This window comes from Pleurodeles waltl, chromosome 8 (genome assembly GCF_031143425.1).
Source record: "Pleurodeles waltl isolate 20211129_DDA chromosome 8, aPleWal1.hap1.20221129, whole genome shotgun sequence".
Classification (NCBI taxonomy): Eukaryota; Metazoa; Chordata; class Amphibia; order Caudata; family Salamandridae; genus Pleurodeles; species Pleurodeles waltl.
The window spans coordinates 1420944060-1420969360 of NC_090447.1; the positions used below are offsets into that span (position 1 = coordinate 1420944060).

At 43.8% G+C, this 25301-nt stretch overlaps 1 protein-coding gene across 4 annotated transcripts in view; it reads left to right on the forward strand.

Annotated features, from left to right (window-relative positions):
* The window catches only part of LOC138248711 (E3 ubiquitin-protein ligase TTC3-like), a 1399506-nt gene that overhangs the window by 84665 nt on the left and 1289540 nt on the right, over nucleotides 1–25301 (forward strand). For all 4 annotated transcript variants that reach the window (XM_069202543.1, XM_069202544.1, XM_069202547.1 and 1 more), the window contains exons 2-4: nucleotides 6296–6377; nucleotides 11723–11768; nucleotides 15849–15975. In XM_069202543.1, the coding sequence (XP_069058644.1) occupies nucleotides 6306–6377; nucleotides 11723–11768; nucleotides 15849–15975 (245 nt within the window). In that variant the 5' untranslated portion in view covers nucleotides 6296–6305. The remainder of the gene's footprint in view (nucleotides 1–6295; nucleotides 6378–11722; nucleotides 11769–15848; nucleotides 15976–25301) is intronic.

A 25301-nucleotide genomic window follows, 5' to 3' on the forward strand; every position in this document is an offset into this window, starting at 1 on the left:
CACTCACCCTGATCATTTGTCACTCTCGCAGACCTGTGACATCAAGGGAAGGTTAAGAAGGAGGAGGGAAGATGCCACCATATATTTGACTAGGGTGCCAAAGCTACCTCAGGGCAATAGAGAGTTGAGTGACTCTCTAACTAACAAAGTCATTCATTGGATACGCTCCCAGAGGAACTGTCTCTCTGTTATCCGGTCTGATATACGTGAGGCACACAGATATAATCAGTTAGGGTCGGAATTTGATTATATTTCGATTCTTTTTAATGATAGTAGTCTAGTTAATGATCTCCTGGCCTTTGATACACGGACAGGTACATTATGTATAGGTAGGGAATCGAATCTTAGACTTAGTAGTCAGCCGCCTGGGGCCCCGCTATGTAGAGGATGTTGTACATCTGGAACTATTGTAGCCGGGGTTATTTCCTCTTCAGATAATTCTGCAACATCTAAATCTGAGAACCCTTACCCCTTACTTTCTGAATCAGACTGACTGATTACCCCCTGTATAGTACTTCCTAAAATAGCAAATGATGAGTGTCACCTTATAGGGACTCCATCTCCCGCCTCTCTAATGAGATCCAAATTAATAACTACGCCTCCTAAAATCAATATTATATCTTGGAATGTAGCAGGAATCAAGTCAAAGTTGGATGACACGGAATGGGTAAGCCTTGTTAATAAACAAGATATCTGTCTTTTTCAAGAAACCTGGACTGCAGAACAGTTATCCATACAAGGCTTTACAACCTATTTTTCTGCTGCCCAACCTGCCTCCGGTGGCTTTGGAAGACAGATAGGAGGGTTAATGATTTTATTGAACAACAAGCTAGAATGTGACCACTCTATGATAAAGTTTAATTCCTATGATCTGCTGAGTGTGCAACTCACATTCCGACCTGGATTCAGGTTGATAGTTCTGAATACCTATGCAAGATCCGTTCCCCGTGGGTCAGAATCAATTGTTCTCACCCAGCTGACGGACTACATAGAGCTTCTGGACCCTTCAGATCTTCTGATCATAGCAGGCGATTTTAATTGTTCCTTTGTGTTGGACAACACCATCAGCAATCTGACTACTGAAGAGGACGAACATTGGGGTATTCCCCAATCTAAGGAAATGGCGTTTTCTCCCGTTTCCTGTGTTGCATCTCAGTTGTCTTCCCTTTGCCTGAAATATGGCCTGAGAGAATGTAACGGCCGCACTAAATCTGATTCAGAGCGAGCCATCACTTTCAAGCGAGGGCTTTCCTTTAGTACTATTGATTATATTCTGGTGGACATTAGGCTATGGTCAAGTTCACTGGACATGGAAATTTTACCTCGCTTGGATAGCGATCATAATCCTCTGTGCCTTGTACTGACCAACCATGCATTTTTAAGAGTCCAGCACACAACGATCACTAATGTCCCACTCCCTTACCTGAACCATAGACGTTCTCGGGTCTGTTGGCCAAAGGTTGAATCCAATCCGTACTTGATTGGGGAAATATATTCATCATTTTTAAAACTCTTCGTAGATTATGAGGAACAAGAAGCCTCTGACATTCCCATTATGGCTATCCTCATTAAATTGGTGGATTCCCTACAGGGTATCTTCTATAGGGAAATCCCTTCCAAACCGAGACCTGCGATACCCCCCGTAGGGATCGGTATAATCAAGATTGTGTGCGAGCAAGATCTAATTTAAACGAGGCTGTAAAAAACTCTACCCAAGTGGCTATTAAAGAGGCCCGACGTAGGTATGCTAATGCCCTGAAACAAGCAAAAAAAGACTGGGATAATGAGATGGCAGAAGCTGCTTGCAGCAGTCAAATACAAAGATGATAGTTCCTTTTGGCGGCTGTTGACCTCTAGTTCGAAAAGGGGCAATGATGGCATTGGTATGTACATACAGCCCGAAAGATGGGTGTCCTATTTTTCTGGAATATACGCTCTGCCTGCACCGCAAGCTCCGGAGGATCCTGGATACGATGAGTGTTGGGCTGTTAACATGACTTCAACTGAGAGCATTGTTTTTACCTTAGCCGAAACAACAGCTGCAATCAATTCTTTGAGGCCAGCTAAAGCCCCTGGTCCAGATAAGATCCCAGGGGACCTGTTTAAATCAGAACCAAAGATATGGGCATGGTACATCAATTTATTGTCTAATGCCATAGCAGCTGGTAGCCCTATTCCAGATTCTTGGCGTGGCGCAGAAATAATACCGATTTATAAAAAGGGTGACGTAGGTTCACCTGTAAACTATCGACCAATCAGCCTTATTGATATCCTTCAGAAGACGTTTGCTAAGCAAGTCTTAGATAGGCTTACTGATTGGATCCAAGACAACCAAATTTTATCCCCCTTACAGGCCGGTTTTCGGCCTAAAACTAATACCATGGACCAAGTCTTTTGGAAGTATGTTACCCTATCCAAGCAAAAACTTTATGTTGCCTTTGTAGATCTGAGATCTGCATTCGATCTTGTCCCAAGAGAGAAACTATGGGGAGTATTGAACAAAATCGGTATCCCAGGAAACTTAGTGCATTTAATTCAAAGATTACATGAAAAAACATTTGCACAAGTCAGATGGGGTTATCAGGGGGAACTCACCGACAAAATAGATATTAGGAGAGGAGTGCGTCAGGGCTGTGTTCTTGCCCCAACGCTATTTACATTGTTTATCAATGAGGTGGTGCAAGTCGTTACCAACTGCCAAAATGATGCTCCATCCTTGAATAACCACAAAATTCCAATTTTGCTATTTGCTGATGATTCCCTCCTGATCTCCAGAACTCCTATGGGTCTCCAGGTACTTGTGGATAAGTTTAGTTCGTTTTGTGTTGACTATGGACTTGAACTCAACCATAGCAAAACTAAACTTATGACCCTGGGCTGTGGCCCCACTAAGAGATACTCAATTTTCTATAATGGAACCCCCCTAGGTATGGTAAGCTCCATAGATTATTTGGGGGTGAGAATTAGCAACAACCTGCATTGGGGGCCCCAAATCGATAAAAGCTTAGCTCTTCTGGCACAGAGATCTGGGGCCATTTTACGCTTCCACAAGTCTACCTCTGAGAGAGTGATTACTCCAACTATTAAAATTTACCGAGCAAAGGCACAGAGCGCTGCGTTCTATGGGGCAGAAATTTGGGGGTCCTCGAACACTGGCAAGCTAGCAGTGGGGGAAAACAACTTTGTAAGGTCAACCTTGGCCTGTCCTCGCAGTACCCCACTGCTGCCAATGTTCTGGGACCTTGGCCTTCCACGCATCTCAGATGTAATTGCCCTACGACCATTGCTTTTCTGGGTCCGTGTATGGACCACCCCTGAGCTATCCACATACAAGGAGTCTATTCAAGACATTCTAGATAGACCAAATGTACTTACCATTTCCTGGTTTAACCACATCTCAAAATGGTTTCATAGATTGGGTCTTAGTGAGTTTTGGAGTCATCCAAAAAGTATAAGGAAGGATCAGAAGAATCATCTGAAAACTGTTTACTGGATACATGTCAGGGAAAACTACCTGCTGTGCTCAACACAAGGTAGATTGACGTCACAATTCTTTGATTTTAAATGGTATCCATATCTGGAACCATTTATGGATACAATTCTTGATCCATTAAGTAAGAGTCTATATATTCAGTTCAGATATGGTTGTCTGCCTCTTAAATCTTATGGCAGTACGCGGAGTGCGACCCCAAGTCCTGATACTTGTCCGAGTTGCAATCAAATTTCAGAATCTATTGTACATTTTATGTTTATATGCCCTGCTTATTTGATTGCGCGACGGAAGTGGTTACGACCTGTGTGCAGTAATATGGGGGTAAGACATTGTATTGTTGCCTTAAGGATCATGATGAGGGAAACTTCTCTCCCTCTATCTTGTGCGGTTAGCAAGAATATTGTAGCTGCTTGGCATATACGTACTAAATTTTTGGGGAAATAATGATGATGAGGACCAAATGTTTTATCAAAAAAAAAAAAAAAGTGTTTTAGTTGCTAAATTTTAACTACACACCTAGACTGAAATAAAACCCCATGTTTAATTTAAATGTTAGGTATTAGGGGGTTAGGTGCTTTTTCTAAGGAAAATAATTTTATGTGTTTTAAGGCTGAAATATATGTTTTTATCTTATTCTTATCCTTTTTAACCTAATTTCTATTTCCTTTTTCATTCAATTGTTGGTTGTTTTGCTTTTATGGTTGGAAGTAACCGAATAAAGCTATGTGTTGATGATGAAGTAGGAAGTACATCTGCACCAAACTTGGCGTGTTTGCCCTATGCAGCGTGCCCTACAATGAAGCATGCCACTAATTAATGAGTGGGGGCAATTTATTTTAAAAACCTATATGGTACCACATCAAAATTGAGAAGGGAAATTCCAAGTTGTTATATTACCTCTGTACCTGCTTAGAGTGAGTGTGTTGTATGTAGTAAGGGAGGAAAAGGGCAGAGTGATACCTCTCGTCCCCCTGTGGTTAGTGTATGGATAATGTATGAACCTACACATTTTTTGATGGTGAAATTCAGAGGTATTTATTGCTTTTGGAGGTTGTCGGATGTCTGTGTCATTCAATGTAGATTAATTTCCTCCATTGTAAATGAGCATTTTCACCTGGTGATGGAACCTGATTCTCCTCTCCAATCAATCAAGTCAATCAATAAGTTTTTATAAAGCGCAGCTACTCACCCGTGAGGGTCTGAAGGCGCTGGTGGAGGGTCTGGGCCTCATTCAAAGAGCCATGTCTGGAGGTTCTGAAGATGGTGAGTGATGCACTTTGTCTAAGGTTCGTGTGTAGGTTTTTCCAGCTCTTGGTTGCGAGGTAGATGTAAGATCTTCCTCTGGCGTTGGTTTTCCGGATGCATGGAATGGTGACTAATGCCTGCTGGGCAGATCGGAGGGGTCTGGCGTGGTTATGGAAAGAGATGCGATGATTCAGGTAGGCTGGTCCGATGTTGTGAATGGCCTTATAGGTGTGGGTGAGTAGCTTGAAGTTGATTCGCTTCTCCACTGGGAGCCACTGGAGGAGTCTCAGGTGTTGGGAGATGTGTTCCTGGCTGGGGAGGTTCAGGACGAGTCTGGCGGCAGCGTTTTGGATGAGTTGTAATTCCATGATGTTCTTTGTCGTGGTGCCGGCGTAGAGTGCGTTGCTGTAGTAGAACTTGCTTGTGATTAGGGCATGGGTGAATATCTTGTGCCAGTCGTCCGAGATCCACTTGAAGATTTTGCAGAGTTGACAGAGGGTGTGCCAGCAGGATGAGGTGACTGCATTTACCTGTCGGGTCATTGTTAAGGAGGAGTCGAGGATGCTTCCCAGGTTGCGGGCATGGTCAGTCGGAGTAGGTGGGACACTGAGCGATGTGGGCCACCAGGAGTCATCCCAGTCTGAAGATGATGAGCTAGGTCTTGTCTGAGTTGAGCTTGAAACAGCTCTCCCTCATCCAGGTGGCGACAGCTTTCATTTCGGTGTGAAAGTTCCTCTTGGCTTTGTCCTGGTCTCCAGTGAGGGATATGATGAGTTGTGTGTCATCGGCGTATGACACGATGTTCATTCTATGGCCTCTCTGTAGACCAGGTTTGTAGACCAGGGTGCCGCAGAGGAAGGAGTTGTGAGTGGTGTGGATCAGGAAGTGTAGGTGTTCCATTGTGGTGCAGTTTTCCTCCGTGTTGACCATGATGCAGAGTGAGGACTTGTGTATGATGGCCACGCCTCTGCCCGATGGGAGGGCTGGTCCTTCCTTAGGATGTTGTATCCGTCTGGGATTGTGATGGCGATGTCTGGTCCGGAGCTAGGGTTGATCCAGGTCTCAGTTAGGAATGTGATGTCCGGACAGGTGAAGTCGATCCCAAAGTTCTGTGGTGTGCTTATGGAGGGAGTGTATATTTAGAAGGAGGCAGTTGATGAGGTTGTGGCCGGCGTCAGTGGTTTCAGGTTTGGGGTGTTCCGGTTGTTTGTTGTGGCTGAACCTGAGGTTGCAGTTCTGGCAGGAAAAAGGTCCGTGGGGATCCTTAGGAGATCACCTTTGGAGAGGAGACCTCTCCAAGCAGACGCAGTTTTTTGCGCCATTTACAAAGGTACATGGAAGAAGTTGCCTGAGGGTAATTGTTTTGAAAAACTAGATCTACATGTGTAGGTTTTCAAAATGGTCTGTACTTGAACTTTTTAATAGAACATTTTAACCCCAGTATTTGTCAAGCATAGCACTTCAAATCGGACAATTTTAGGACAATTAATGGGAAAAAACCTGGCTTGCGACCCTCTTACATCCACTACTAATGTGCATTAATTTGTGTGTTTTAAGGTTAACAGCCATGGAAGAAACAACAATTAAACCAGGTATCAAGAAGGCCTACGTAGAGTATATGCAGTTCACATGTTCATTTGTAAGTAACATTTGCTGATTGCTTTATCTTTTGTTCTATTTTCTACTGATTAACATGTCACTTTCTATTTTCTTCTGATTAAAATGTCACAACTTGAAACCCAGTGTTCGGCTCTTGGCATTTTTTAAGTCTGCTAAATTCAACATGGCTCAAAACATTTACTGTCTTTAGTGACTTGTATGTTTTACATGAAGAATACAACTCCGTGCTTTAATGATGAGCATTTTCTTGGGCTTATATTGACACCTTGTGGCTGACCCAGGTTATAGGCAAGAATGTTTATTTGGGGAGGCACTAGCCATGCAGGCCTGTTGGTTCCCCAGGTGGCCCTTCAGAAATTGGATAACTTAGAGTATCTTGAAGCAGCAGTAGTTAGGAGGAGAGTCTGCCTGGGGTTGGTCTGGATATATGTACTGGTCTTTCTGTAGCACAGATCTAGCTGAGACACTGTGTGTTGTGCACAGTACTACACTACTTTCCTCATTAGCAAAACCTCTATATAACTACGTTCTCCAGCGTTGTTGTCTTCCATAGACTCTCAAGCAATATCCCTTCATCCCAAGTCTGAGTATCCCCTTGTCTTTACACTTTCATACTAGTGCTTTGAAAGTATAAGTAAACTGTTTTAAAGCCTTTAGGCATGTTATTTATTTGCTTAAATTGTAGATTGCTTGGGTTTCCCACTTCTGCACAGTAATCTGTTGCTATTTTTAAGGTTATATGTACAGCTCACGTGCACTAAAGTTTCTTGGCACTACAATAACTTGTACTTTGCCTAGGTTGGTACCAGGTTAATTGGGGGAAGAGAGAGGTTTTCTGTAGGCTTTTGTACTGCATAGAAAATGATTGAACGAATTGATAAGAGGAAATAAATTCCAGATTCCTGCGGGAGCCACTGAGAAAGTACTGTCACCAAATGTGGCAGTTTTAGCTCTAGGGACCTTCAAAAGAAATAGATTGTTAGATCTCAACCTATGGGAGGCTTTGTCATTCAGGAAATTGTTGAAAAACAGCTTGGTGTTAGAAGCATTTGTAATTGTTAAAAATAAAAATAAAAGTAATGTGTTGGTATTTAGGTACATTGAAATTCAAACCTGCACTACAGTTTGAATCAAGTGAAACTGTTTCAGTGGTTATTGGGGAACTGATAGCAGTAATATGTTCTGGTAATCAGTACAGGACAAGCTGAAAGCATCAATGACCAGAGTGTGATGATGTCTGCCAAGGAACTTAAAAATTTTCTGAATTTTTGGAGATAAAAAGTTACTACTTGAAATCGTTGCATGAAGAAGAAATTTAAGATTGACATGAAGGTTGAAAGCTAAATTATGGAGAGCAGTAGAAAGAGAATCAAGAGGGCCCTTTACAGGGGAGCCAGAGCAACGAATCAGAGGTTGCAGACCCAGCTGGCACCATCAGCGATTCTGTCTTGGATATGGGATGTAACACACTATGAGAGAGCGAGAGGAAGGGGAATCCTACTTGTGTTCTCCCTCAATTATACACTGTTCACATATAGACAACTAAGTCTAGATTGTGAGGTCGGTCCCGTGAAAAATCCAAAGATTTTGGAATAGACTCCTCACCTACTACATATCATGGCATGCTTTATCATCGGTGCCTAGCCACACCATGGTAGGACAGATCCACCATGGCGAACTCAACCAAGATTGGGAGTTCTTTAGATAAATTGTTATTGAATATGAAGCAGGGATCCAAGAAAGTAAAAATGTCTTCAGATATACCCACGGAAATTACCTTTATTGTTTGAGTACATTAGACATGATTAAACAGCAGTATAGGATGTGTTTGAGTAACAGTGAATGAGTAATTGTTACTTGTTGTTGTTGTAAGCGAAGGACGGAGGCTTTAGTCCTACTGTAGATCTCTCAGCCCCTTCCTGTGACAGGACAAATTCAAGATGCTCCCGCTAACCAATATCCTATCTGCCCCAGACCTTGGATACTGGATGGTTGCAATGGACCTGCAGGAGGCGTATTTCCGTATTCCCTTCCTGCAGGCCCACAGTACCTATCTGTGGTTTACAGTGGACCAGTAGTATTTTCAGTTTGCGATGTTCCCTTTAGGCCTCACCACTGCCTCTCTGGTGTGAACAAAGGTGATGGTCTCTTCCTACCTGAAAAGGCTGGGGTACCAGTCGTCCTCCTACCTCAACAACTGAAGCAGGGCTGGCCACAATCTGCCGTTGCCTACCTCCAGATGACGGATAACCACTTTATATCTTTGAGGTTCTCAATTAACCTATTGAAGTCACACCTGAGTCCTTCTCCAGTGCTCCCCTTCATCCGAGCCATCCATGATACTGTGCAGTTTCTGGCCTCTCCTCTGGACCAACTTGCCCAGGACATTCAAGCTATGGTCCCAATGTTTAAATCTCTATCATGGGTCTCAGTGAGGAGGCTTTTAGGCCTCCTAGCCTCTTGGGTCCTGCTCGCCAACCATAGGTAGGGCATGCAAGCTTTGCATTGAAACTTCAAATCTCAGTGGTCTCAGCACCAAGGGAACCTCCCTGTTTCCATCCAGGTGTTTGAGAAGCCTGGAGGAGGGACCTCTCTCCCTACCACACACAGAGCTGCCAGTGATGACGGATGCATTGGAACTGGATTCTTGTCTCCTGTGGAGACCTGCATTCAAATCAGTTAGCTGGAGTTGCAAGTGTTTCACTTGGTGTTGAAATCCTCACTGTCCTCCATCATAGGATGGCTATTGCAGGTTCTCACAGACAATACCTCCACCATGTGGCCGATCCTGGGTCCTCTGCCAAGAGGCTCTCCTCTGCCTCTGGAACTGGTAGATGGATCAGGAGATTTATCTGGTGGTACAAAACCTACTGGGATATTTAAACACCAGTGCAGACAAACTCTGCTGGCAGCACTTAATGTAATGGGAGTTGCACCCAAAGGAGAAGCCCTGGTTTGATCTCTTCACCACTGCCAGGATCAAGCAATGTCAGCACTTTTATGCACTGGAGTTTCTAAGAAGGCTGTCTCTCAAAAACTCATTTTGCATAGACTGGAGCATGTGATTCCAGAAAAACTTCTCACTACAACCTCCCTTACCCCGAGTTGTAAAGATCATCAGGAATGACCAGGCCATAGTCATACTAGTGGCACCAAATTGGGCCAGGAGAGTGTGGTAGCCAGAATATCTGTACCTGAACATCTGTCCTCCGATCAGGCTTCCACTGTGAGAGGAATTTGTGTCACACACAGCAGTGCAGAACTCTTGCTCCTGAGCCTATGCAATCAAAACCTCCCCGCATGGAGATCGAGCAGTGGAAGTTCTTTTGGTCTTCCTCTTGAGGTTGATGATGTCAGCCAGACAACTTTGCATGAAATCTGATGTGCAGGGTGCTGGGACAGGTTTCTGACAGTTAGTAGTTGCAGTCAAAATTGTCAGATGTGTTATTGTTTGCTTTGAGTTTAGCCCAAAAAGGTCTTCCCCTGGGGACAGTTAAAGGTTATCTGTCGGCCCTTTTGGTCAATTTATGTTTGCCGGACCAACATCCTTGTTCAAATCACCAGTTGGAATGTGTTGTCTGAAAAGTTTACAGCCTACCTTTTCACCAGAACCCTTTGTAATGATACATTGGGAATTAAAGGTTGTCCTCACCTTTCTGACGTGTACCCCTTTTGAACCACTGCTCGGCTTTCCATTGCACCTGGTCACCTTAAAACCAGTGTTCCTGATGACAAGAAAATCCGCACACCGAGTAAATGAGCTTCAGGCCCTCTAGGTCCAGCCTGCTTGTGCCACAATTTCCAGACAAACTGGTGCTCAGGAAACAAGCGTCATTCTTGCCAAAGGTATGGATGTCTTTTGATTCAGATAGGCCAATAGGCTTCCTACCTGCTTTGCTTCGTTTCATCCCTCGAAGGGAAAAGAGAGATTTAATCTCTTGGGCCCCAAGAGAGTGCTCAGCTTTTACAGTGATCATACCAAAGAAGAACAAGTTACTTACATTTGGTCACACTCTTTCTGGCGAATACTTGATCTAATTGCGGATTCATCACCCTCCTCCTCATTCTGTGGTATGGTCACTTCCATTTAAAAATATCCTAATTTAGTATGCCACACACTGGTTTTCCATTAGATCAGTCAACTCTGTGCCAGAGGGCGTAGATGTGATGTCATCAATCATAGCTAGTGCAAAACTGGTGAGAGGAGTGTATGATGGGGGGCGGTTGGATTACTAGATATTTGAAAATATTATTGGGCGGCACAGCTAGTAATGGTGAATGATTAGGCGTTCGTACCTTTAACAGACCCAGCATTGCAGGTAGACAGGCATGTGATGGGAAGTAAGTGGTACCCAGTAGTTCTCTACAGAAATGGACTGCGAGTCCAGCTCCCAAAACACACCCTCACAGTGGCTCTGCTCTAGAAACAGGCCATGAAACACCTGGGGATTATGGTGGGACTTTCTGTGGCAAAGAGGAACTTATCCAGGAGCTGTGGGCATGTGAAGCACCAGATATTCAGACCTGGACAAAGGACATGGATTGGTGTATGTTGGTAGAGAAATAGGTGTGTGAAGGAAGGGGATGTCTGAGAAAATGGAGAGGGGGGGATTGGGCCCCTGGCAAAGATACTGGGTAAGGAGCAGAATTCCATGACCAGCGACAGAACAGGGAAGAAGTGTGAGCTTGGAAGGTAGGTGGGGAAGGGGGGACAAGTGGGCTTGTGATGTGGGTAACGGAATACATTCTGATGTTGAGTACTGATATTTTGACAATACTGGTGGCAGTGGAGACTGTCTTTTTTTCTTGTCGTGAATTCAGTATAAAATATTTTTTGTTTTAAATCAATCTTGGGTGGGGCTTATATGTGGATTCCTTGCAACTTCCTGAATGGGAATACATTGACACAATGCCACCTGCTAGCGTTGAGAAGCACTGCTTTGAGTTTTCTAGTTCAGCCTGGTATCTGGGGATGTTCACTAGGTGAGGAATGTGCAGTTACATAGAGTATCTACCAGAAAGAGCGTTATCTGTTCTTCTTGCAAATAAACAGGAAGACTGCACAGCTTCCCACAGTGAAATGGTATTATTGATAGTCATATACCGCATAAAATAGTTATGAACGATCAAAGTATTACTAGTTGGAAGTCACTCCCTTATCTGGCCAGGCTTCAAGAGTGACATCTGTGAGAAAGACAATACAATTGAGATGAAATCAGCTGTTTGGAAAGTTGAAAACTATTTAAACAAAATGTATGTACCATATCCCCTTGCACTTTAATTTTTAGATTAAATGTTTTAACTTCTTAAGAAGTTTGTAAATTTATGCCATTGTTCTTCTTTAAAATTGTTTATTTTTTTTAGGGACATGATAGTATTTTGAAACACATGGTGTATGAATTCAACAACTGTAAGTCATTTACATTTTAAAATATGTAAATCAAATTTCTTTTACATATGTTTTCAAGTAGCTGGTCTTGACACTACAGTATATAGAAACATTTAAAAAACTGCAGGTATAATGTAATTGTTTTATGTTAACTAAGGCACAGTCTCTTAATTAATGCTTACGCATCAGCTGTCCAGCCTTTCTTTTCCATCAAGCTTTTCTTTTTTTATTCAGAACAGTTGTTTTGGATCTAAAGTCTATTTCATTAATTAATCTTTGTATTTTTATTTTTTTTAGAATATTGTGTACTTATTATATCCAAAGTATTGCACAGAGCAAATTCAATTTAAATTCCCTGTTGCATACAACAGGTCTGCAAATGATACAGCACCCTCCTGCCCCCTTCTGCAGCGGCTCTTTTAGAAGTCAGGTCTTATATAGGGGTATGCACAACTTGAGAAGTCTCGCTCTGCGCAATTCAGCATAGTTACACAAAAACTCCATGTGATTCATCGAAGTTCAGCCAACAGGCGAATTTATGCCTGATGCAGTGTTTGAGCTGCAGGTTAGCGCCAGTAGTGCAAGCAGCGCTCAATAATCAGTGCAAACTGAACCATGCGGTGCGCAAGAGCACATGGCTCTTCAAGCTGGTTTTACTGGTATTAGAGTACAAAATTTAATATTGATTTACTATTGATAACATAGCTAAATTCTCAAGAACGCAAGCAGGTAATGTAGGAAGCTGGCCCTCTATATATCAAAATCGGATATATCATGCAAAGAGTACAGGGGTTCGCTTACTAGTGGACAGGTGCTTGCTCTAGCAATCCCAAGGTGCTCTTTTAGGGGGTGGTGTGGTCAAGCATCCTCAGGCTTCTCAGAGAGGAGTGTTAGACATCTACAAATGTACACACAATCAAGAAATGAGACACAAGACTCAAGGAGATCCACACCGATTTACAAGAATAACAAGTATCTTTATATATGTTTTGGCACCAGAATCAATACTTTCAGGTAAGTATATTTTTTACGAAAAATCTTTACAGTTTTGAAAAGTCAACACTTGGTGCAATTTCTGGAAAGCTGCAATGTTACTCTGTAGAGAGAAAAACAAGTACTGCATTCAGGTATAGTACAGCGACTTACAGGCCCAATCTCCTGGACTTAAGGGAAGTATTGGGCAAGTGTCAGGACCACAACAACAGGTCATAACAGGTGGCACTGGAGAGGCCAGGTGCAGACATGTAGTATGGTGTTGGGTGCCCAATGTTAGCCAACGGGGATCAGTACAGTTGAAAACAGGCTGCAGGGTAAGACTGGGTGTCCAGTTTGAGTGAGCCAAATAGTAGGCTAAGGTCTTGCGATGCTTGGGGAAATAGGCACACCAGTGGTCCTCCTCTCCTCAGTCCGGGGCATCTGGGTGCAGAGGGTTCTTAGATCATTGGGTGTTCGTGACTGGTGGCAGTCACAGTGAATGGGGGCCTGCAGAATTAGCCTGCAGGCATGGGTTGGGGCACCAGCCCGGGTGAACCACCAGGTGAACTCAAGTCTCACGAGGCTACACCAGTGGTCCTCTTCTCCTCTGTCTGGGGCGTCTGGGTGCAGTGGATCGTCTGGGTTGCCATCACTGGAGACGGTTGCGGTTGAGGAGGGCCTGCACAAAGAGCCTGCAGGAGTCCAATTGGAGATCGCAGTGGGGAAACCCACAATGGACTTTGTCCCAGCGGAGGCTGGGGACCATGTTGACACCATTGGCCCACTTCAACACAAGGTTGGAGGCTGGGATGCAGTGGTGCGGTCCGCCGTTGGTTTTGGCGGTCCAGAGTCCTCTTCAGCGATTCTTAGATGTCTTAAAGGATGCAGGGAAGCAGCTCTGCTACTCCATGGGAGATCCTTGTGCTGGGGTTAAGACTGGCCATCTTCCCTGGCTTTTGGAAGTTTCAGCAGCTGGAGACTGGGGCGTCTTTCTCACAATTGTTGAAGTCCACAGACAGGCTGGCGAATCTGTTGCGGATCTTCAGTTCACGACTTTTGCATCTGGGGTGGCTTTCTTCTTCAGATCAACAGGAATCTGATTTCCTGGTGACAGAGGGAAGCTCCCCTACATACTGAATGTAGGGGCGTTTCGGGGAGTGTAGGGTAGTAGCCAATTGGCCACTGATGCTAGGGGGTCACTACACCCCCTATATGACCTCTTCCTGCGAAAGTGGACATAACCCTGTCCCACAGTTCCTTAAATCTGCCAACACTAAGATGGCAAATTTCTAAATGTTGTGTCCACATCAGGCAGGGTACCTTAGGGTTGGGGCTGACCTGATGGGTGGACACACCTCTTTGAAAACTAAATTTCCTGACTGTCTTGGTGCCAAATGGGCCCTGGGGCGGGGGGTTTGGCATCTCTTCTTTGAGTGGAGCCAGATCTGCATACCAAGGGCTGTAGGCTTCTTTGAAGCCCCTGCCCTGGAATGCAGATTCACAGGTCATCCTGTTGGTTGGGGTTTGCACACAACTTGCCCAGTACAGGCTTTGTCTCTGACAGCCCAAGAGCAAAAGCTCTCACCCTAGGGGGCCAGAATCTTGTCTGATGGTGGCAGGCTGGGTAAAACTAGTCAGTCCTCACACGGGTATTTGGTAGGTGTTCAGGGGGCACCTCAGAGGTGCCCTATGGGTGCAGGTATTAATAAATCCATCACTGTATTCACTGAGGGTTTCTTAATGTGAGATGTTTGATACCAAACATCCCTATTTTCAGTGAAGGCATCATGTAGCTTGGGAACCCATAGTGACCAGCGTCCAGCACATGTACTTAAAATGGCTTCCCTGTTCACTCACTATGTCTAAGAAATTATAAAGACCTAGCAGGGGCATTTCTGCTCTTGCAGATATGCCCGCACATGTTATATAATGCACCCTGCCTTAGGGCTGTAAAGCCTGTTGAAGAGGTGACTTATATATATTGCACATAGTGTTAGAAGACAGGACACACAGGCTGTGTGTCATGTTATTACTTTTACCTGCACCAAGACCATTTTCGGTACCCATGCCCTTGTTACCAGAGGTACCATTTACTAGGGACTTACCGGGGGCCAAAGGTATTGTCAATTGGGGAACAGTTGTACAGTTTTAGTTAGAGATCTGGCATTTGGGACCTGGTTAGCAGGAATCCTGTGCACTTCCAGTAAAAATTGCATTGAATAACCTGCTAAGATTGGTGGTGACTATGTCAAAAAGGGGCACTTTCCTACAGGTAGATAATGCTGGTAACAACAGCGTTAATGGTTTTGGCTGAGTAAGCTGACTTGCAAATTTCACTCCTCAGTTGCCAAAATGCATCTTGTCTTGCCTTGGCTCATCTAGTGAATTAGCATGAGCAGAAAACATGGCACGAGTTACTACAGACAAGCCTCAGCTATTTTACCAGAGTTTACTGAGTTTCACTTAACAAATTCTGTAATGTTGAGAACAACACTCACAGTTGTAAGAGGTCCCTCTGCCACAAAGCACAACACAGCTGCTCTTTCTACCGATCCCAAAACATCCGTCTGTTGAAGATGGACGTTTTTCATTAAAATGGGACAAAATAACCTAGAATTAGTCAGTGCTAGATACAGTTAAATGCTGATACCGAAATACCACCATCCAGAATTAACACTCCACCAATTACTGCTCCTCTTTGAGGAATTCACCTCATTGTTGATATTTCAACAATGTGCAGTAAAACAAGTTACACTGCAAAAAATGAGAAGAGGTTTTTATCAGCTCTAGTTCCTAATTTATATCAACTATATTTTACTTACTTTTTAAGTAAATTTTCCAAATTCAACTGGTACAAGTGATCCTAAGTAGAAGTATTTAATTCACAATGAAGATGGACTATAGAATGTTGATTCAGACCTATAGGCTGTGCCAGCGTGTGACTTTACAACTGCAATAAAACCTTTTCTGGAGGGTTTTACAAATGTTTGGCCAAATATATGACAAAACACAACTTCTGAAAAGGGCACAGAGTACCAACATGTCTTGATTGAATGTATTTGTATATGCGAGTTCTGTTCTCTAATATTTTTGAGTAACAGTTGATTTATTTTTGGTTGAAAACAGTTGATGCTGTTAAGCACTGGTGCAGTAGGCCAAAACAAGAATTGAGAGACAACTGTGATGCAATCAAGGTTTACGCCTTCTGGCCAGTTCTGTATGAAGAAGAACATTTACGAATAGGAAATAAGAGGTAAATGGCTTTGTTTACTTTTTCACATATGCAGTGTAGTATTGTTTGATAGCTACTCTGTGTCAAGCTTATTTGCATAATGGACAGTTTGTTTTATAAATGAAAGTGAAGATGACAAACATTCTCATTAAGTTAGTCTGTAATAAAACATGCTGTTGTTTCTACTCATTATCTGTGAGATATGACACACTTTCACCCTCCACCCAAAGAATCTCCATTGCATTTTCATTTACTATTGGGATGCAAATAAACAATCGCCTTTGTAGCTTTAGAGAAGTGCTTAAGCAATAGGATTTCATTTTTTTGTGGGTTAACTTTGTTTAATCTGGCTCAAGCATAAGCTTATTGTGGACAGGCATTGGTCTAGACTAGAGTATCAAAGTCATCTCTTATCAATCTGCTGCATGTTGTATGCATACTGGTGGAAGTCTATACCTACCATGGAGAATATCTTGCCCAACTGACAGCCTGCAAGTTGAATAATAGGGGGTATGGATACACCCTTGAGGTACTCCGAGTGGAATGCCTATGAGAGTGGGCAGAGAATACAGAATTATCTAGCTTTGGTAATGGCAAGATTCAATTCTATTAAGCACACGGAGGCGAGGATTTCGCTTTCTTCCTTCACTTTATTACACATTTCACACAGTACCCATTGAAAGCATACAAAAACGACCTTTCCTAGAAACACCTGGGACACAACACCCACAACTTCACAAGAGTTGATTGCCTGGGACAGTGTCGCCGCATAAGCCTGCATGGCTTGCAAATTAATACATACACACAAGGCGTCACCTAACAGCAAATAAGGACCCTGAGGGACATCACAGAATGAGGGTAAAATCAGTAGAGACCCCTTGCTGAGGGGTGTCGGTCTCCAGGCAGTGCGGGGCAAGGGTCATTGTGACCGGGCAGCTCACGTCTTCATTCTCGCTTGGCTGACTGAAAGGTGCGTGCGGAGCAGCAGAGGCCTGTGGGCTGCATAGCTGACAGCGCCACCTGGCGAGCAGAGGAACCCACCAGACGTGCGCTCCCACAGCCCTAAAACAGTCCAATGCAGGCCACATAAGGTGCACAGAGTGCGTTCTTTGGTCCCCTCGGCCTAAATGCAGCACTGAATGACCAAAGCCTGAAATTACCAGAAAGACAGTCAAACAGTAATGAAATTGAAAAGGGAACAAGAGGCACTTAACTGTGACTGCAGGAGCAGTGAAGAAAGAGGGAGCATGGAAAGCAGCTTAGGACTTTATATAGACTCAGTGATTCTGATTGGAAGATGTACTGTATGTCTGGTTTCCCAGGTGTTTCTGAGAAAGTTAGCTTTTGTGTATGCTGTCTAATAGCTGCTGTTATGTAAAATCACTAATAAACTGAAGAAAGAAAATGTAATCCTCGCCTTTGCTCGTGACATAGGATCACCTGTTTTAATGCATTATGTTCTGAAGCGCAACATTTTAAGCATTATCTCAATGAACACCAAAGGCCTTAACTACTGAGTCAATAGGAAAAAATAGCAGAATATTGCAGTATTTTAGCAAGAAACAAAAATTGCTTATAGTGAAGCTCTAAATATGAGCAGGATGGGTAGGGGGCATAATTTACTACTTCTTCGTGGACTTCAGCCTGTTGCAATCGGCCTGCAGAGGCGTTTACAGAACCAGTGGTTATCTCAGATCATGCATGCATCACTCTAACTTTACAAAATTGACTCACAACTACTAAAAGCAAGTCCTGGCATATGAATTCTAAAATACTAAAGGAGTGAAACTGACAATAATGAACTCATTGAAGAAATGACATAAGACTTTCATTCAAGAAAACATGGTCTTTGTTTTCTTCACAGGTATACTCTAAAATGCCACACCAGGAGCCAGATGATAAGTTGCATGTGTAGGAGAAACAAAGAAATCAAACTCTAATGAGTCAGCCTACTCAAGCATCTTAAATAGGAGTTTAAAAAAATAGCAATTAAGCAAGTTCACTTATGGGTCCAAGCGCAAAAATCGAAAAAACAACTCTACCTCAACAAAGCAGGGAAAACCTTTTCCGCCTACCTACAATTCAAAAAGGACAAATCAGTAATCACAAGCATAGGACACTCTTCCAGCTCCATCAAAACTAAGGATAGTAAAATAATAACAGTATTCAGACATTTCTACACCTATACATACCCATTAATGACGTTTCAAGGGGGAAGTGTTTAGAATTCCTGAAAAATATTAAGTTAATTTAAACCTTAGTCTCACAAAGACTTGCTCAAAATAAACCCCTTGAAAGAATAGAAATCTTAGAAGCCATCATGTCTTTTCCAAGCGGAAAGGCCCCAGGCCCCAATAGTTTCCTGATTAGTTTCTATAAGATATTCTCTGCTACAGTCATTACGCCACTTTTAGCTACTTTCAAACATTTTTCACTTGTCAGCACAGCTGCTGAGGTGACAGTTGTCATCGTTCTAAAAGGGGACAAAGACCATTTAGCCCCAAAAAAATCCAGGCCCATATCCTTACTAAATTTGGAATCAAAAGTATATGCAAAAACACTAGCAGAACAAGTAGAAGGTATATTCACAAAACTAATCCATGTGTCTCAATCATGGTTTATCAAGGACAGACCCTCCTCTGTCAATATCAGCACCTTCTGTCACATCTTTGAGAAGAAGCACCTTTCCAACATTCCTTCAGTAGCCATTGCCTTAGAAGCAGAGAATCCTTTGTTAAAGTCACCTGGGTTTTCTTTTGGCCAGGCTTCATCAATACGATCCAGGGACCTACTGTATTAAAATGACTATGGCCTTTATCGCAAATCTGACAGCAGAATTGGAATCCATAGAATGATGTCAGATCCTAGGCAGAACACGTGTCCAGGATTCTCACTTTCTCCCCTCGTATTCCTCCCCATCCTAGACACTCTTGTGCAACTAATAAACTGTGAAGACATTAGAGGCTTTGTATTCCAATTTGGAATGCTTAAAACAGATGCATATGCTGATAACATTGTGATAATTTAAAGAGGAAGCAGAGATGGCAATGCCAGCATTACTGAACAGCATTCATAAATTCTCCAACCTCTCCAGCTTCTGTCTGAATAAAGACAAATCTGAGGTAATTCCTCTAAACCTATGGTGGCTCCCTAAATTTTTTAGGGACACAGGCCTACATTGGCAAACAAAAAATGTAAAAATTCTGGGTATACGGTTTTCAAATGATCTGATGGATCAGTAAGATATAGCAAAAAGAAAAAAAAACACTAGCCAAAGTCAAAACCTTCTAGACTTTTGGTGTCCTAAATATATATCGTGGTCGGGGTGAAGGATCTAAGCTCTACAAGTGATGATTATACAACTAACCAACTTCACATCCTGTATGATACACACTTGGCTCTCTAACTGCTTCTTTACTTCTGTAGAGCAAAAAAAGACCCATAATAGCATACAAGAACTTGTCTCAGACTTAAAACAAGCAGTGTGTCTGTCCTTAGCTGGTACTATTATTAAACCACCTTCCTTTCAAGCTAGGCCACCTCTAGGTCCTTGAAAACACCGAGTACCAACCAGTGTGCTCCTCCTACCGCATGATCTCAACTTCAACTAGAAGTAATTTCAAGATTCCACAAATAATTCTTGATACCACCAGAACCATTATGCTCGTGGATAGAAAGGTGTCTGATCAAATAGCCAAATCTAATACTAAGGAATGTATGTAATCAGAAACTTGTACTCCTCCTTGCAACTTCTCATTCCCAGAGCTCCAAATTTCCCTCTCCTTTTGTAATCGAAGTTCAATAGGTTTATAAAAATAAAATCCAAAATGTCTAAACTTGGATCTCCTAAAGACCCAGATCTATTGAGCCTAATCAAGAAGTTGCACTTACCAGGCGACCCAGCCTGTAAAACATATAAAATAATCAACGCATGCAAAAGTAAAACTTCCAGTTCGATGGCATCTGTCGCTGTAGATACGCATGTTCTGCAATAGCTCGCCATCTGGTGTTGGGCCGGAGTGTTACAAGTTGTTTTTCTTCGAAGAAGTCTTTCGAGTCACGGGACCGAGTGACTCCTCCTTTTGTCTCCATTGCGCATGGGCGTCGACTCCATCTTCGATTGTTTTTTTTCCGCCATCGGGTTCGGACGTGTTCCTGTCGCTCCGAGTTTCGGAACAGAAAAAAATAGTTAATTTCGGAAGATTTTCGTCGGTATTGTTGCGTTCGGGATCGGCGTACTTACATTCAACACCGCATCGAAGATCGAAGAGCTCCGGTGCCCTTCGGGGTAGTTTTTCGATCCTCCGTCGGGGCCTGGTCGGCCCGACCGCGTGCTGAGGAACGCCGATGGAACGGACCCCTTTCCGTTTCTGCCCCAAATGCCACAATAAATACCCCTACACAGACCAACACTTGGTCTGCAACCTGTGCCTGTCACCTGAGCACAGCGAAGACACCTGCGAGGCCTGTCGTGCGTTCCGGTCCCGAAAAACACTCCGAGACCGTCGAGCCAGAAGACTTCAAATGGCGTCCGCACCGACAGCCCGACGGGAGTTCGAGGAACAGGAAGAGGAAGGTACCTTCTCGATCCAAGACTCAGACTCCGAAGGATTCGACGATACACAAACCGTGAGTAAGACGTCGAAAACCACACAAAGAAACATTTACAAGGCCCAGGGGACGCCACTGCCACCAGGCCATGGCTCAACCCATAAAATCGGTGACCGACCGTCGGCACCGAAAAAGGCCCAAACGGTGCCGAGATCGTCCGACTCCGGTCGAGACACCGGCACGCAGCCTTCTCGGGACCGAGAAAGTGCTGGAGACAAGCCTCGACACCGAGATGCCGGTGTGGACACGGCTCGACGCCGAGACAGCGGCACCGAAACAGATCGACGCCGAGAGGTTTCGGCCCCGAAAAGGAAAAAAGTCACCTCGGAGCCGAAAAAACACGCAGACAAAGTTTCGATGCCGAAACAAACTGCAAGCGACCCAGCTTCAGGCTCTTATACAGAAGAGCACTCGCTAACCTCCCAAATGCAGAAGCATAGGTTTGAGGAAGAGCTACAAGCAACTGATGCGGACCATACGCAAAAGCGTATCTTCATTCAGCAGGGGACAGGGAAAATAAGCACCCTTCCCCCCATTAGGAGAAAGAGAAGGTTGGAGTTCCAGACGGAACAAGCACCACAACCAAAAGTGGTGAAAAGAGTTACACCACCACCCTCTCCTCCGCCCGTGATTAACGTTTCACCAGCACAAACGCCATCACACTCCCCAGCTCACACCACCATGAGCCAGGGTGACCAAGACCAGGACGCATGGGACCTATACGACGCCCCAGTGTCAGATAACAGCCCAGAGGCATACCCTACAAAACCATCTCCACCAGAAGACAGCACCGCGTACTCTCAGGTGGTGGCTAGAGCAGCACAATTTCACAACGTAAGCCTCCACTCAGAACAGGTCGAGGATGATTTCTTGTTCAACACACTCTCCTCCACCCACAGCTCCTACCAAAGCCTGCCTATGCTCCCTGGTATGCTCCGGCACGCAAAAGACATATTTAAGGACCCGGTCAAAAGTAGGGCAATCACACCAAGGGTGGAAAAAAAGTATAAGCCGCCTCCTACGGACCCGGCTTTCATCACAACACAGCTGCCACCAGACTCTGTTGTTGTAGGAGCAGCTAGAAAAAGGGCCAACTCTCACACATCTGGAGATGCACCACCCCCAGATAAAGAAAGCCGCAAGTTTGATGCAGCTGGTAAGAGAGTCGCAGCACAAGCTGCAAACCAGTGGCGCATCGCGAACTCCCAGGCACTACTTGCGCGCTATGACAGAGCCCACTGGGACGAGATGCAACATCTCATTGAACATCTGCCCAAAGACTTCCAAAATAGGGCAAAACAATTGGTTGAGGAGGGACAGGCCATCTCCAACAACCAGATCCGCTCCTCCATGGACGCTGCAGATACAGCTGCACGGACAATTAATACATCTATAACTATCAGAAGGCATGCATGGCTCCGAACGTCTGGATTTAAACCAGAGATTCAACAAGCAGTTCTCAATATGCCTTTTAATGAAAAAGAACTGTTCGGTCCAGAAGTGGACACAGCAATTGAGAAACTCAAAAAAGATACGGACACTGCCAAAGCCATGGGCGCACTCTACTCCCCGCAGAGCAGAGGGAATTACAGCTCATTCCGTAAAACGCCCTTTCGAGGGGGGTTTCGGGGTCAAAGCACACAAGCCAGCACCTCACAAGCCACACCGTCCAGTTACCAAGGACAGTATAGAGGAGGTTTTCGGGGACAATATAGAGGAGGGCAATTCCCTAGAAATAGAGGAAGATTCCAAAGCCCCAAAACCCCTACTACTAAACAGTGACTCACATGTCACTCACCCCCTCCACACAACACCAGTGGGGGGACGAATAGGTCATTATTACAGAGCATGGGAGAAAATCACTACAGACACTTGGGTTCTAGCAATTATCCAACATGGTTACTGCATAGAATTTCTACAGTTCCCTCCAAACATACCACCAAAAGCACAAAATTTAACAACACACCATTCCAATCTCCTAGAGATAGAAGTGCAGGCACTATTGCAAAAGAATGCAATCGAATTAGTGCCAAACACACAAATAAACACAGGAGTTTACTCACTGTACTTTCTGATACCAAAGAAGGACAAAACACTGAGACCAATCCTAGACCTCAGAGTAGTCAACACTTTCATCAAATCAGACCACTTCCACATGGTCACACTACAAGAAGTATTGCCATTGCTAAAGCTGCACGACTACATGGCAACTTTAGACCTCAAGGATGCTTATTTCCATATACCAATACACCCATCGCACAGGAAATACCTAAGGTTTGTATTCAAAGGAATACATTACCAATTCAAGGTACTGCCTTTCGGATTAACAACCGCACCAAGAGTCTTTACCAAATGTCTAGCGGTAGTCGCTGCACACATCAGAAGACAGCAAATACATGTGTTCCCATATCTAGACGACTGGCTAATCAAGGCCCATTCGTTAATAGAGTGCTCAAATCACACGAATCATATCATACAAACCCTCTTCAAACTAGGGTTCACCGTCAATTTCACAAAATCCAAAATTCTGCCACGCAAGGTACAACAATACCTGGGAGCCATAATAGACACATCAAAAGGAGTAGCCACTCCAAGTCCACAAAGAATTCAAAATTTCAACACCATCATACAACGCATGTATCCAACACAAAAGATACAAGCAAAGATGGTATTACAACTCCTAGGCATGATGTCATCATGCATAGCCATTGTCCCAAACGCAAGACTGCACATGAGGCCCTTACAACAATGCCTAGCATCACAGTGGTCTCAAGCACAGGGTCACCTTCTAGATCTGGTGTTAATAGACCGCCAAACTTACCTCTCGCTTCTGTGGTGGAACAACATAAATTTAAACAAGGGGCGGCCTTTCCAAGACCCAGTGCCACAATACGTAATAACAACAGATGCTTCCATGACAGGGTGGGGAGCACACCTCGATCAACACAGCATACAAGGACAATGGAACGTACATCAAACAAAACTGCATATCAATCACCTAGAACTTCTTGCAGTTTTTCAAGCACTAAAAGCTTTCCAACCAATAATAGTTCACAAATACATTCTCGTCAAAACAGACAACATGACAACAATGTATTATCTAAACAAGCAGGGAGGGACGCACTCCACGCAGTTAAGCCTGTTAGCACAAAAAATTTGGCATTGGGCAATTCACAACCAAATTCGCCTAATTGCACAGTTTATACCAGGGATACAAAATCAACTCGCAGACAATCTCTCTCGAGATCACCAACAGGTCCACGAATGGGAAATTCACCCCCAAATACTGAACACTTATTTCAAACTCTGGGGAACACCTCAGATAGACTTGTTTGCGACAAGGGAGAACGCAAAATGCCAAAACTTCGCATCCAGATACCCACACAAACAATCCCAAGGCAATGCCCTATGGATGAACTGGTCAGGGATATTTGCTTACGCTTTTCCTCCTCTCCCTCTCCTTCCTTACCTGGTAAACAAACTCAGTCAAAGCAAACTCAAACTCATATTGATAGCACCAACTTGGGCAAGGCAACCCTGGTACACAACGCTGCTAGACCTATCAGTGGTACCCTGCATCAAATTGCCCAACAGGCCAGATCTGTTGACACAGCACAACCAAAAGATCAGACACCCAGATCCAGCATCGCTGAATCTAGCAATCTGGCTCCTGAAATCCTAGAATTCGGGCACTTACAACTTACCCAAGAATGTATGGAAGTCATAAAACAAGCAAGAAGGCCATCCACCAGGCACTGCTATGCAAGTAAATGGAAGAGGTTTGTTTGCTACTGCCATATTAATCAAATACAACCATTACACACAACTCCAGAACATGTAGTGGGTTACTTGCTTCACTTACAAAAATCTAACCTAGCTTTCTCTTCCATTAAGATTCACCTTGCAGCAATATCTGCATACCTGCAGACTACCTATTCAACTTCCCTATATAAAATACCAGTCATTAAAGCATTCATGGAGGGCCTTAGGAGAATTATACCACCAAGAACACTACCTGTTCCTTCATGGAACCTAAATGTTGTCCTAACTAGACTTATGGGTCCACCTTTTGAACCCATGCACTCCTGCGACATACAGTTCCTAACCTGGAAGGTGGCATTTCTCATCGCCATTACTTCCCTGAGAAGAGTAAGCGAGATTCAGGCGTTTACTATACAGGAACCTTTTATACAACTACACAAAAATAAAGTCGTCCTAAGGACCAATCCTAAATTTTTGCCAAAGGTTATTTCACCGTTCCATCTAAATCAAACAGTGGAACTTCCGGTGTTCTTTCCACAGCCAGATACCGTAGCTGAAAGGGCACTACATACATTAGATGTCAAAAGAGCATTAATGTATTACATTGACAGAACAAAGAACATCAGAAAGACTAAACAACTCTTTATTGCATTTCAAAAACCTCATGCAGGAAACCCAATTTCAAAACAAGGTATAGCCAGATGGATAGTTAAATGCATCCAAATCTGCTACCTTAAAGCTAAACGACAGCTGCCCATTACACCAAGGGCACACTCAACCAGAAAGAAAGGTGCTACCATGGCCTTTCTAGGAAACATCCCAATGCAAGAAATATGTAAGGCAGCCACATGGTCTACGCCTCACACATTCACCAAGCATTACTGTGTAGACGTGTTATCCGCACAACAAGCCACAGTAGGTCAAGCTGTATTAAGGACATTATTTCAGACTACTTCCACTCCTACAGGCTGATC